This window comes from Oryza sativa, chromosome 4, assembly GCF_034140825.1.
Source record: "Oryza sativa Japonica Group chromosome 4, ASM3414082v1".
In the NCBI taxonomy this organism is placed as follows: domain Eukaryota; kingdom Viridiplantae; phylum Streptophyta; class Magnoliopsida; order Poales; family Poaceae; genus Oryza; species Oryza sativa.
The window spans coordinates 27,026,155-27,039,721 of NC_089038.1; the positions used below are offsets into that span (position 1 = coordinate 27,026,155).

At 41.9% G+C, this 13,567-nt stretch overlaps 4 protein-coding genes across 4 annotated transcripts; 2 read left to right on the forward strand and 2 right to left on the reverse strand.

Annotated features, from left to right (window-relative positions):
* Positions 1 to 180: 180 nt before the first annotated feature.
* On the forward strand, positions 181 to 590 carry LOC112938639 (uncharacterized). The gene has a single exon (XM_026024694.2). The coding sequence runs from the start codon at positions 262 to 264 to the stop codon at positions 397 to 399; it is 138 nt and encodes a 45-aa protein (XP_025880479.1). The 5' UTR covers positions 181 to 261; the 3' UTR covers positions 400 to 590.
* A 953-nt stretch (positions 591 to 1,543) lies between these two features.
* Positions 1,544 to 5,653, reverse strand: LOC4336481 (DEAD-box ATP-dependent RNA helicase 42). The gene is made up of 8 exons (NM_001419697.1): positions 4,951 to 5,653; positions 4,204 to 4,249; positions 3,673 to 3,722; positions 3,512 to 3,553; positions 3,291 to 3,404; positions 2,866 to 2,944; positions 1,861 to 1,932; positions 1,544 to 1,764 (listed from the first exon to the last, which is right to left on the reverse strand). The coding sequence occupies exons 1-8, from the start codon at positions 5,568 to 5,570 to the stop codon at positions 1,714 to 1,716; spliced, it is 1,074 nt and encodes a 357-aa protein (NP_001406626.1). The 5' UTR covers positions 5,571 to 5,653; the 3' UTR covers positions 1,544 to 1,713.
* Positions 5,654 to 5,770: 117 nt separating this feature from the next.
* On the forward strand, positions 5,771 to 8,892 carry LOC4336482 (syntaxin-81). Its single transcript, XM_015780366.3, has 7 exons — positions 5,771 to 6,081; positions 6,187 to 6,270; positions 6,356 to 6,460; positions 6,876 to 7,022; positions 7,780 to 8,037; positions 8,127 to 8,258; positions 8,685 to 8,892. Exons 1-7 carry the CDS (start codon positions 6,004 to 6,006, stop codon positions 8,829 to 8,831), a joined length of 951 nt encoding a protein of 316 aa, XP_015635852.1. The 5' UTR covers positions 5,771 to 6,003; the 3' UTR covers positions 8,832 to 8,892.
* A 1,035-nt stretch (positions 8,893 to 9,927) lies between these two features.
* Positions 9,928 to 13,244, reverse strand: LOC4336483 (E3 ubiquitin-protein ligase RMA1H1). Its single transcript, XM_015780367.3, has 2 exons — positions 13,013 to 13,244; positions 9,928 to 10,918 (listed from the first exon to the last, which is right to left on the reverse strand). Exon 2 carries the CDS (start codon positions 10,884 to 10,886, stop codon positions 10,125 to 10,127), a length of 762 nt encoding a protein of 253 aa, XP_015635853.1. The 5' UTR covers positions 10,887 to 10,918; positions 13,013 to 13,244; the 3' UTR covers positions 9,928 to 10,124.
* Positions 13,245 to 13,567: the final 323 nt, after the last annotated feature.

Here is a 13,567-nt window from a genome sequence, read left to right on the forward strand (position 1 = left end):
TACGTGAACCATAAGAAGCGCATCTATCCTCAAAATTCCATCCATGCAAACTTCAAAACGCCGGTACACCTTGTCTTTTCAAACTTTACAGATCAGCACCGGCTTCGGATCGTGGTTGGTTTAGGTCCACGCGCACGCCGGTGTTTATATAACCAAGTCCCTTGGATATTTCCTCCCCTCGAACGCACGGCAAAGTCGCCAAGCCCAGTAGCAGGAAGAGATCAGATTTCTTTTTCGCCTCCGTCTCCGATCAGGAAGAGGATGGGCGGATTCGATCTGCAGGTGAAGGAGAGGGCCAAGGAGCTGAAGCACCTCAAGGGGGCGGTGATGAAGGGCGTCAAGGTGGTCGGCGACTCGTGCAAGAAGGCGTGGAACAAGGTCAAGAGCATCAAGCACTGAAGCGATCGAAGCGTCGACGAACCATCCGATCCGACATATTGTTTGAGTAGATTCATCTAGTATGATTATTAGTACTTGATTGCCCTGTGCGATCGGGGTGGTTTTGTAGTAGTTCCTTCTATTTGAGATAGAATTTCGTGTGAGATCGCCTGTAAGGATGGCTTTATAGTATTGGTCTATTTTCCCCTTGATGGATTGGTGTTCTTTGATCTTTTTTGGTGAAATCTGTGGTGATAGGGATCTGCCTGTCAATATTCGATACTCCTTGCTTAGGACAACTATAATTCGGTGTGTGTTTTTTTTTCTTGAAAGAACAATTCGGCGTGTTGACGTGATAATACAAGGCGAGGAATTTTTTTAGAACTGGATAAATTTGTGCCTTTTGCAGAGAATTTTGCGCTGTTCCATTATCTCTGAGGCAGGCTGAAACTTTCCTAGTTGTCTTTTTTCACAAGAAAACTTAAACACTTACCAGAGAATTTTGCTTTGTTTCATCATCTCGTAAACACCTTAGGGTGTGTTTAGTTCACACCAAAATTGAAAGTTTGATTGAAATTGGAATGATGTGACGAAAAAGTCAGAAGCTTATGTATGTAGGAAAGTCTTGATGTGATGGAAAAGTTGAAAGTTTGAAGAAAAAATTTGTAACTAAACACAGCGTTAGTAACATCTTATTACTAAGATGCACCTGAACGCGCTAGAGAGCGGTCAACTGGTACATGGCACTCCGGTATAAGATGTGCTTATGCTTATCAGCCAAAATTTAAATTTTCAAACTTAAATTTAGAGTTGATTTTGAAGTTTTTTTCATTTAAGTTTATTTTTTAGCATTTGCTCTTAGATTGCTAAGAACGCGTATATAAAAGTTTTATTCACAAATTATTTTTCATTTGTAAATATACCGTTTCGCTTATCCTCCCAATAAGCGAAACGAAGAGCGGTCAAGTGGTACATGGCAGTCCGGCAGGCGGTAGCGACTATGCCAAACTTTTCTAGTTTCTACTGGTTTCCTCAAGGCCCAAAGTGCCCCAAACTCGTGCAACAAAAACACCCTTGTGGGGCACCCGGAAGAAGCTTTTAACATCTTCCAGCTGGTTGCACACAAGTGACACATAAAGGCATACAGAAAAGAATAAAACCCGAGTGAAGCTAAGATTGCTTAGATTCTGAAAATCATATCGATCCGCTCACGGCATTTTACAAGCCAGCTCGGTAAAATTAAAATTTTTGCCAACCAGTACTGCAGTACTCATAAGGTTCTACAGTATTCATAAAAGGGTCAACTAAATGAAAATATCGCTCTCCACAAGCTGCCTACTGTAGAGGAGCATCAGGATCCAATCTTTTCTGGATTGCAGCTGCAGCCTAAGAAATAAAAAAGATTTCATTAAGTTTTATGCACTTCCCTCTATTACCAAAACTTACAATTGCCTGGTTTCAAATTTAGAATCAAGGGCATACCTCAAAATTGCCCAATCTGTACTGGTACATCATTTCCTCCCGTAGCCGGGCCTGCTCTTTCATTGCTTGAGCCTACAATCAGGAGCAACCACAGTAAGTTCATTGATGGGACAAAAAATGTGTCTCATGTCAACCAATGCTAATTTTGTATAAGGTTTACGTGCTAACATATTATCAGAAAAGATTATACAGTGCAGCCAATTAGGAAGGGATAAACAGGAACTAAGTACATTTATAGATTTTCAATATCATGAACCTAACAAAGGCACCTGAGTTTTAAACAGGCGTACCCCAGAAATATCAGGTATTATTTTGTTATTAACACAATGGGAAATTCAAAAACGTGGTGACACCCATGTAGCCTAGCCTGACAGATATACAAGGTTATGGTGGTTGAGAACTTGAGGTCATGGGTTCAAGTCCTCCATTTTCCCTTGAAAAGATGCATAAATCCTCCTACATATTTTGTTGTTAATGTTGAGATAAAGAACATAAATTGGTGCCACCTGGCATCAGCTGACCAAGTAAAGGGTCTAAGGAAAAACTTGCAAACAGCCTTTGTTTCAAGAAAATTGAACTTATCTAGGTTGCAATGAAAGACTTGCAATGCACACTCCAATTGAACAGCTACCAAGCTGGGTTGCACCCATGGAAGGGATGGTCATAAACAACAATTACTAAGGGCATGAATTCCTGTTCATAAAAAGGATGTGCTGGCAGATAATTCAATCACACGGTGTGATTCCAAGCAAACTACTTACCATTAATTGTCAAAAGGTTAGCAAAAGTCTCTTTGGACACTAAAGGACACTAGAGTCTCTTTGGACACTAAAGGACACTAGAGGACAAAAGATAAGATAATGCTGGATCATCTAATCTTTAAATTATTAAGACCAATCCATTTAATGTGGACAAAAAAAATACTGTAGATAAACATTCTCATGTTTGATGCAGAGGAAACCTAAATGGAAGATAGAGAGCAAAAATTAGTTTCAATAATCGAACCATTCCAGTTTGCATGGAGCGTTTTAAAGCTGCCACTTCTTCCTCCTTTTGCCGTTCACGTTCCCTGAGCAATTCCAGCCTGCATGGAATTTTTCAATAAGACTTTAGAAGTAAGATTTAAAATAAATAAGCTCCACTCCAAATTAAAACACAATGTATTTTGTACTTGTTTGTGTAGAACATGAAATCTGCTTGATGTAAGCAGCCCAAAACTAGAACTAGCTAACAAAGTAACTGGTTCCAAAAAGCAATTTGTTACTCAAAATGAGGCATAACATAACTACATAAGTCGGTGTGATAAAAGGACTAATAGTACAACCAGTAATTTACTTGCTTTCATAATGCCTCATGATTGAATATGAGAATGATTAAACATGCAAAGTATTACAAGCACACACAAACTAAATAAGCATATGCATACATACCGTCGCTGTTCCTCATCATTAAATACAGTACGTTCTGTTCCCAAGGCATTCTTTAGGCCCTTCTTTTTCTCTTTTTCCATCACACGACGGTGATATGCATCCAAGTCATAATATCTGATAAGACAAAAGGATAGGGCCATGAGAAATTTCTATCAAGAACTTGCTACAGTAGCAAATACTAAAAGAGAAAAATTAAAGAACGGGATAGTAGATCGGATTACTTTTTTGACGGAAAAGTAGCTGTGTTGTGATCTTCCATAAATCTGATATACATTCAAAAAATGCATGTCAAACATCCTTGGAAAATGTAATGTAAATGTCGTTTATGAACATCCAGCAGAAGCCCATAAAATTAATCGAGTATGGCAGTAGAATAACTTACTCCTTAAACATTTGCTTCTCTTCCCAATTTGACAATGCCTCCAAATTAACCTGTAACCATATTAACAACAAAAGTAAGCTTCACACATTGGTTTCGCAAACAAATAAAACAGTAGAATAATCATTCAGAAGTAATAAAATTGGGTGATAGATCATCTGGTCTGCTCTACATGATCATATCAGAAGCCAGAATAAAAGGGAAATTGGAAAAATCCAACCAAACAAAGGAATTCAAAGGTACATGAAAAAGGATAAGAGAAGCAAAGTACCTTTAGATCTTTAATTTTAAGTCAGGTCTAACTTAAGCCTCAACTCTAAATTGCAGTAGTATTCATCTATTTTTATGATATTGTTTTTTTCTCTTGAGACAAAGTAATAAGGCTCAAATGTTCGTTTGGCAGCAATTACCCTATATATAATATTTTCACTTAAAGCAGAGCAATACAAAGATAATATAGTGGTTCCTTTGGGGGCAATCAATAGCGTTGTCTTAACTGCAAAGAACATATATAGAATAATTAAACAAATATACCTGCTTGACTTCAGACAACCATGCAGTGAACTCTGGTCGTTTGTTCCTACAAAACACATTGCATGGTTTACTCATAAGAATGAAGTAGACATACTATGCTAGTGTACATTGCGTGCTTCTCCAGAGTCTAAACTCACCCACTCAAACCAATAAAAACTGCTATAAGCTGAACTAAGCAAGCTTCTTGGGGTATTAAGATCCAATTGGATACTGGAATTATATATTGTTTGCTAAGCATATGATTACTTTAAACTTTACGAATTGATTTGCAAACCCTGCTTCAAAGATAATAACGCCAGTCCAGATTGTTTTGAGAACTGAGTAGCAAATTTGTATTTTTCCAATACACCCTCTTGCATGGTACCATAGCAAATTTAAGGAGTGTTAAATTATCAAATCTCTCCATAGCAGTTCCAGTCACCGATTTTCATATTAAATAATTCAGTGGCATATTGTTGTTTAGATGGATCTCATCTTTTACCATTATAACCAAAACCCAGAACAAGATTGATACGGTTAGCTATTACATCATTTTAGATCCCCTTTGTGCATTGCAGTATCTCAGGTAAATACCATCACTCCCTTATCTTACTATGATCAGGGATTCAGGACAGCAACTTGTAGTACCAATCGATACGCATAATGCATTGGCAGGCAATCACAGCATGAAAATACCAAAGTACAGCTAGATAAATTCACAATTTTAATACGGCATTCCAATGAATAACTATGAAATAGGATCCTCACCACATATCGACTTCGCGGATAATGCCATACTTCCCCCACGAGTTTGTCACTGCAGCCTTTTTGCCCAAGTTCTTCTTTTCCTCCTTCCTCCTCTTCTTCTTCTCCTTTTTCTTTCTCTCCCTCTCCCTCTCCTTCTCCTTCCTCTTCCTTCTTTCCTTATCCTTCCTCCTCCGCCTCCTCTCCTCCTCCTCCCTCTCCTTCCTCCTCCTCCGCCGCCGCCTCCTTCGCCTCTCCTCCTCTGAGTCTGTCTCGCTCTCTGACCCCGCACTGCAATCCGAGTAAGAAGACTCGGATTCGGACTCAGACTCCGACGACGAGCCCGAGCTCGCGCTACGGCTCCGGCGCCGCCGATGCCGCCGCTCCTTTTCCTTCCTGCGCCGCTTCCGCCGCTCGCCTGAGTCCTCGCCGGAGGACTCGCTCCCGGCGTCCCCCTCCTCCTCCTCCTCCTCCTCCTCCTCCTCCCGCCTCTTCGACTTGCCACGGCGGTCCCGGTCCCGGTCCCGTCTCCCCTTCGAACGCTCCTCCTCGTCGGCTTCTATGGACTTGCTGCGGCTGCGCGCCGCCACAGCCGCAGCCGCCTCCCCCTCGCCGGCGGCCGAGCCGTTCTGATCCTTCGCCATGCCCTACCTGCCGCGCGCCTAGGGTTTCGCGAGGATTCTTGAGGAGGGGAGGGGGATCAGGAGAGGCGAAGCGGCGAGCGAGCGCGAAACGGATCAGCTCGGCCCAGTGGTTTGCCCTGGCTCGGGGCTTTCACTGACATGTGGGCCAGCAGCCCAGCACGTGTCTTCCCCTGTTGCGCGTCTCCCTCTCACGCCTCTCTGCCCCTCTCGCGAAGGAGACCGGACTCAAAGCCAAACTCCCCCACCTCGCCGCCCGATCCGACGCGCCGGCGGCCGCACGCAGCTCTCCGGTGGCCGTCGAACCATCCGCGCGGGCGGCCACGTCGCTCGCCGTAGCCGCCCACAAACGAAGGATTCGGCGCATCCCGCCGGCTCGCGGTGATCTGACAGGAGGAAGGCCGTAGGCGTTAGCTGCTAGTCTCTGCGTTGGGCGATGTCGAGGGTTCGCGACAGGACCGAGGACTTCAAGGAGTCCGTCCGCGTCGCCGCGCTCGGCCATGGGTACACGGAGGTGAGCTCGGGCGCGCGCGATTGGCGCGGCTTTTCTCCCCCATCTTCGCTATATCGCCTCAAGAATATTGTTGATCCACCGTTTGTCTTGATTTCCTTTTTGCAGTCTCAGTTAGCCGTGCTCATGTCTTCCTTCATCATCCGGAAGCCGGCCCCCAAATTACCCTTTACAAAGGCTGCAATCAAGACGGTAGGAATTCTGTCTTAGCTGCAATGTTGTGGTGATGATTTGGTACGGTAGCTTGCTAGTATATTTATGGTCTGTTTTCGTGTAGCTTGAGAGTATCAGGGAACTGGAGAAGTTTATTGTGAAGCATAGGAAGGACTATGTTGACTTGCATCGCACCACGGAGCAAGAAAGGGACAACATTGAGCATGAGGTGAATAATGGTTATTTGTTGATTTACTCTTTCTTTTCCTACGAGCATTATGGACATCGACCGTAACCTGCTATCATTTTAAAACATACCCTGCAACCTGGTGGATGAGTTCATTGAAAAATTTGTTGAACTACTCTTTCTTTTCCGACGAGGTTACATTAGGACATCAACACTACTCTGCAATCATGTTAAAACATATACTTTGCAACATGGTGGATGAGTTTATTGAAAATCTGATACTAAGGTCTGTTTGACATTGCCTTGGAGTATCTTTCTTTGGTACTAATACTATTATCGCATCCTGATATATTCATACTGGTAACATGTGTGCTTTTCTTTTTTTTTGGCAATTTTCGGCTATGGCTTAGGCTGTCTTCTCAACTTTTTATCTGTCTAATTACTGAGACTATATTAGGTCAGTGTTTTTGTAAAAGCATGCAAGGAACAAATAGATATCCTAAAGAACAGGATCCATGAAGAAAAAGGTGGAAGTACAAAGACATGGCTTGGTACAAGCGATGAGAGCTCCCGGTTGGATTTGATAGCTCACCAGCATGGCGTGGTATGCCTTTTTATTCTTGCCATGGATCAATTATTTTGCTATTTTCCAATACAAAAATGCAGTAGCACTTTGGTATTTTCATTATCTGCACATGGAGGATTGTACCAGTAAAATCTCATTTGTTCTGATATATGTTTGCTACTTCATTTTCCATCTTACAGATATTCCAGGCATTGTTTTTTGTTAATGCAGTTTGTAATTTGTATATGTATTTTTAAACTAATCAACTCCTTGTGGATAATTTATCTTCTCCCCTTGGACAAAATTATCTTTTACTGAGACAAGTTGTTTAACAGACAGATAAATCTGAGTGTTATCCTTTAATTAGAAGAATTGATAGGTCCAGCATTTTTTTTCCTGATGAAGCTGGATGATGTGGGTCTGGTAGCATGATATCCATACCTTAGGCCGGGTTTAGTTCCCAACTTTTTCTTCAAACTTTCAACTTTTCCATCACATCAAAACTTTCCTACACACATAAACTTCCAACTTTTTTCTTCAAACTTCCAATTTCGGTGTGGAACTAAACACACCCTTAGTTTATTGCTATTATTGGACATTAGATAGGACAAAATAGCCATGCTGCAACCATCCTGTAAAAATAGGTGAATTTGAACAATGTGAAATTTTATTTTCTGATTCAGAGCTGCTAGTATAGGCAACTACATGGTCATGTTGTGTTCTTAGTACGAATTTCTCTTTTATGCAAATTACATGATCATGTTGCTAAGCTGTGTTTTCCATATAATTTCTCCAGGTTTTGATTTTGAGTGAGCGTCTTCACTCAGTAACTGTGCAATTTGATCGTCTTCGGACCATGCGTTTTCAAGATGCTATTAACAGAGCGATGCCAAGAAAACGGATTCAGAAGAAACGAGAAACCAAAGCTGCTGAACCATCTAAGCCAAACCTTGTATTAAAATCTGATGTTTCAAAGGTTGAAGATCAGGAGGTCTCTACTGCACCACTAAGAGTTCAAGAACAACTCTTGGATGATGAAACAAGAGCTCTTCAGGTAATATTTTGATGTATATGTATTATGCTGGTGAAATTCGAGTGAATGATGCATGATTAATTATTTGCATCCTTTTACTTGTATCTTAGGTGGAGTTGACAAATCTTCTTGATGCTGTCCAAGAAACAGAGACAAAGATGATAGAGATGTCAGCACTTAATCATCTCATGTCAACACATGTTCTACAACAAGCTCAGCAGATCCAGTATTTATATGACCAGGTAGAAAATCTATTTAAGCCAGTACACCGTATCTGTTATTTCTTTCTTGTAGATTGTCTTCTTATGTGAACATACATGTAGATATTCGTGGAAAAAATATAAATGGCACTCTTTTGCTGATGTACTGTTAAACATGATGTGTCTGTCGTTTGTTATCATCCACTGATCTTCTTATTGGGATCTTTGGAACACACATTTCCCTCATTAAATTAAATTTTCTTTTTCTTTTTCTGAATAACTGGCATGGTCTCTACCTTGCATTTCCCTCTTTATAATACCATCTAACGAAATAAGGTATAAGATCTTTAACTGATGACTCAGGAGGTCCAATGGTGCTATATATGAAAATTGGCAAGTGATCATGTACCTTTATCTGTGTGTTTTCATTCCTGATTTCTTATAGCACAACGTATGCCTTCTTCTCAGGCAGTTGAAGCTACAAACAATGTGGAGCGTGGGAACAAGGAGCTATCCCAGGCGATCCAGCGCAACAGCAGCAGTAGAACCTTCCTCCTACTTTTCTTCTTTGTTCTTACCTTTTCCGTTCTCTTTCTGGATTGGTACAGCAAATGAAGCTTATGTAAACGCCGTGATTTTTTTTCCCATTCTGAAAGTGGATCAAGTTATCAGTCAATCCATGTCTCGCTAGGTTTACTGGCCTTTTACGTGCAATGTATTACTGCATTCATCATTTGCGAATCTGAGACTCTGCCGCAAACGTGACAAAGCACGTTTTGTGAAATGGACAAGATGCTAACCATTTTTTGAAATGCAAAGATGCAACCTTACGGAACAAAATGTAATTTTTGAACTTCAATACAGTCAGTCACTTTAATTTGCCTGGTGTGGGGGCATAAAGTTCAATTAATCGGTGTTTACTCATTTTATGATTCAGCTACGTTTCAAAAATTCTGGCACCATCTAATAGTACAAATTGCGTTAAGTACTGTAAAGCAGTAACGCTATTTTCAACCCAATGACTAGGATGGTGTCCATAGCATTAAATAAGTTGGCACCTAGTATGAAAAAAAATGATGTGGCAAATGAACGCTATTTTCAACCCAATGACTAGGATGGTGTCCATAGCATTAAATAAGTTGGCACCTAGTATGAAAAAAAATGATGTGGCAAATGAATAAATGAGGAAAGAGAAGGAAACCATGTCTTGCATGAGACATGGTTTCTACACAACATCCAAGACATCATGTGAGATAAGTAGTATTAAATTGAAGTATGGAATAGTGATGTTTGCATTGAAAGAGTAGTGTCTAGTACTCCCTCCGGTTCCATATTAATTGACGTTTTGGACAAGGTTGAGGTCAAACTTTTATAACTTTGACCATCAATAACTTTAAAAATATTTAGTTTAAAGGAACTAGAATAACATATATATACATATACATATATATTTGTATACATATATATTTGTCTTTTAAAGTACTATAATAAAAATAAATATGCATTTATTTAATATATATATTATAAAAGAAAAATAAGGTCAAAGATATATCTTGTAGAACGTGTCATTATCCAAAACGTCAATTAAAATAAAATGTGGAGTTTATCAAAACTATGTCTAGTGTTATGGGTTGAAAATGGCCTAAGGGACAGGTGCAAGGCAAACCAAACAGACCAAAGCTCAGATGGTTTGGACGAGGCACACAGTTCCTGATCTTAGGACAAGAGAAGAATGAAATGTGCATTTCACCTTAAGTCTTGTCACATTACATCTCTATATCAGCATGCTTTAGGCACATGCTTATCGATACAGACCAACAGTGTTAACCACCCTCTTTTACCATATGCATCCACCCATTAGTGTCTTGCCTTCCCGTATTTACAAAAGGAATACACCACCATCTTGCTTCAGAACAAGAGCAGGCACAGCACCACAAAAACGAAGAGGAAGAACCAGATCTGATGCAGTGACCTCTCAACTTCCATCTGATGTCTCCTCGCTCTAGAGCTCATATTGTGTGCCGTGACATAGTGGGGACTCATGAACATGCTCGGTGGCACCTGGCCACGGAATGCCCATGGTAGCACCGCCACTGCCATCCCCCCAAGCACACCACCAGCCGTCGAGTGGATCAAGCCACGCCCAATTGGTGATGGCGGGTAAATAAAATCAAATTCAGTTGCACTGGAATGATGGCTCGAATGCCGCAGCGGTTGTGGTGGAGGGCTGGGTTCCATGTTCTCATGGTGCCGATCATCGATGTTATTGTGTGTGTTTTGATGCTCAACCGCCTCCCGCTGCACGGTTGGTCGTCGTGGAATGGGCACACCATTCAGTGATTTCTTCAGACTCCCCCCACGACCATACAATGGCACCAGCATGTCTGGGGAGAGTGTAGCCTTACACACAGGGCACTGTCGCCTTGCCAAACTGCTGTTGTTACTGGCAGTCGATCCAACCCCTGGACATAGCCACTCATAGATGCAAGGCCAGCAGTAGAGATGACCACAAAGAGTAACCACCGGCTCTGCTGCAAAATCAAGGCAAATGTTGCAGTCAAAGCAAGCGTTTCCAGCAGTCACAGGCATATCTCCACTAATTTTCTTCATTGGCTCATCATCAGGCAATGAAGTCTTGTTATTGACAGCAGCCATGTAAATCTGGTCCATTCTCACGATGACCCTTGCGAGCAAACACAGCACTGCAGTTCAACAAACAAAAATATGTCACTAGGAATGCATATGACATGTAGTTAAGTAAAGCATCACTGAGTGGGGCCCACTTTACTAATCATTGTACAGAAATAAAAACTTAAAACACACCAGAAATGAGAATGGAAGGAACAACGCAAGCCACATGGTACCAACAGATTTATATGAAACTAAGCGGGTCCAGGTAAAATGCAGCTTTTTGGCCCACACCACATCATCCTGTCCAGCGAAGTCTATCCAAATACATTTAACAAGTCTGAAGAGTGGTGCAGATGTTAGGTAAAGCTCCAAAACTCCGTGTCTATATGCCAGAAAAAAACTACTTAATATTATCCTGGTTAGTAATCAATTGATACATCAAGGAAGAATCCATCATCTTTCCTAGCAGGCTGAGTCAGCAGTCATGGAATGGATTATCCAATTTTTTCAATAGGAACTAGATACACTGCCCTTTATTTTTTATCACAAATGACATTCTTATCCCTACGCTACAAGTATTATCTATCAGGATAAATGGGGAACTTTTGTCAGCAAGGAAATGAAACAGCTTATGTCCTATGTGTGCAAAGTCAATACTATTAAGATTAACCATCATTGCCAACTTAAAGTTACTATGCCTTGGGAAGAAAAGGCATAGTACAAAACAGTTAGCATTTAATATGCACCCACAGTTTACAAACGGCGGCTTAGACAAGGATGGCAGCCTGGCAGGTCCTGACTAGATTAATACTGCCTCTCTTCTAATTGATTCTATAGAAATATTCAGGTAAGCAGCTATGGACGAATAAACCAGCAGAGTTGACTAAGCCTGAGAGGCATCCCATCCCAATCTCCAATAAATGCTTCCATGACATAGTGAACTTTATGTGGTTGATAAGGTCCATCGACAAGTGAATTATTGAAAAAAAAAACAAGGTGTGGAAAGTGATGTGGACACAACAATGATGGATTAGCTACATCATTTGGCATATTGAATTAAATCAAATACACCGAAAAGACCACTACTTCACATATCTAGTGACCGACTAAAATAATTATAACCAAGAGATAATGGCAATATACTGTATTAGAATCAGGGAACACTGAATTATTTGTCCACCAGCATCTTCGAAATTTCTTGATTGCTCTCATCCCATGTGTAATATTATTAACTGGTGAGCTTAAGCTCAGGCTATCGCAAATTCAGACACGTTGTTTTGTTACATTGAGTATTTTAGATAAATGTGGGAGCACATCAATATTCCTAGTGTTAAAATTTAGATAGACGGCTAATAAGAGTAGCCTTAAGAAACAAAATAACTGATCCTGAATGTGAGACTACGAAACGAAACAATAATCAAGCACACGGATCTGCTAAGCTCAGCAGCATCAACCGCTATCACCATTAAGAATTCACACAACAAATCCACCGCTATCACCATTAAGAATTCACACAAGAAGTCAATGTTGTGGAGAAACAGTGTATTACATCATAAATCATGTTTTGGAGTGCGAACACATTTTGTTAAAATTGTTCAGATTTGTGTATGGTAGTAAATCCTCCAAATGCTGTCTGCTCATGTCTAACACAGGGCACGCATTCGTCAATACACAAACGAAATTAGAAGTTTGGAAGTTGGATATTGGGTAAAAAAACGATTTTAGCACCGTCGATTCCCTAGTGCGGTTCAAATTGATACTGCACTAAATCTAAACATAAACAATTTCTCGGTTGGACATTGGGTAGAAAAACGATTTTAGCACCGTCGATTTCCTAGTGCGGCAGGCGCATCAACACACAATTGGCCAAACCGAGGAAAGGAAAGGAGACCACCGACAGAGCTAACAACGATCTTCCCTTGTTCCTCGAGAAGGACAAAGGCATCACAACCCCAAGCACGAACAGCACAAGCCAGGAGGAGCAGCAGCAGCAAAGCATCAGAACCTTTCGGAGCTAACCCAAGGGCAGGCAGCAACCTAAGAATCCAACCGAGATCAACCCCCATGACACACACCGGTCCTCCAATCGACCAGACAACGCAAAATCTTTCGGGCAAAAACAAAAAAAAACATCAAAAGGAAACAAGAGATTTCATCCCGCTGACCTGACAAGAACAAAGAACCCAATCCCGCGCCGGCGCGAACGCTGCTGTCGGCCCTAGCCTCCCGCTCCCGAGGGACGAACAGGAGACGGGCAAGCGGCGAGGCGCGGGGGTGGCAGCAATCGGAAGGCGAGGGGGGTTGGCAACAATCGGGAGGTCACGAATGCCGTATCGCTGCGGGGAAAAAGAGGGAGGGGAGATGAGGCGTCGACGTCACTTGCGGAGGAGGCGAGACGGGACGGGACGAGGGCCGAGAGATAGAAATATATATAGTTGAAGCGGAGACCGGCGCGTGGGGGAGCGTCCGATCCAGCGATGGACGGCCGTGATCGTGCGGGCGCGGGACGGGGCGCCGATCACAGCCGTCGGTCGCGGCGATCGGGCGGCCCCGAGGGGATTTCCCACGTTGCTCTCGGCGGAAGCTTCCCGTGGAATTATTTATTCGCGGGATGATAAGAGGCGAGGTCGCGAGGACGGTGGCTTTGGTGGGAGTGAAAAGGATTATCGCTGCGGGATATTCTGCGCGTTTCGGTTAACGTGGGGTCTGTTTTTTATTTC

Coding starts and splice junctions, on each gene's coding strand:
- LOC112938639 (XM_026024694.2), top strand. CDS start 262: ATGGGCGGATTCGATCTGCAGGTGAAGGAGAGGGCCAAGGAGCTGAAG.
- LOC4336481 (NM_001419697.1), bottom strand. CDS start 5,570: ATGGCGAAGGATCAGAACGGCTCGGCCGCCGGCGAGGGGGAGGCGGCT. Junction 3,405..3,511: donor GCTACTTTTCCGTCAAAAAA/GTAATCCGATCT, acceptor TTGTCTTATCAG/ATATTATGACTTGGATGCAT. Junction 2,945..3,290: donor AATGATGAGGAACAGCGACG/GTATGTATGCAT, acceptor AATTCCATGCAG/GCTGGAATTGCTCAGGGAAC.
- LOC4336482 (XM_015780366.3), top strand. CDS start 6,004: ATGTCGAGGGTTCGCGACAGGACCGAGGACTTCAAGGAGTCCGTCCGC. Junction 6,082..6,186: donor TCGGCCATGGGTACACGGAG/GTGAGCTCGGGC, acceptor TCCTTTTTGCAG/TCTCAGTTAGCCGTGCTCAT. Junction 7,023..7,779: donor TAGCTCACCAGCATGGCGTG/GTATGCCTTTTT, acceptor TAATTTCTCCAG/GTTTTGATTTTGAGTGAGCG.
- LOC4336483 (XM_015780367.3), bottom strand. CDS start 10,886: ATGGACCAGATTTACATGGCTGCTGTCAATAACAAGACTTCATTGCCT.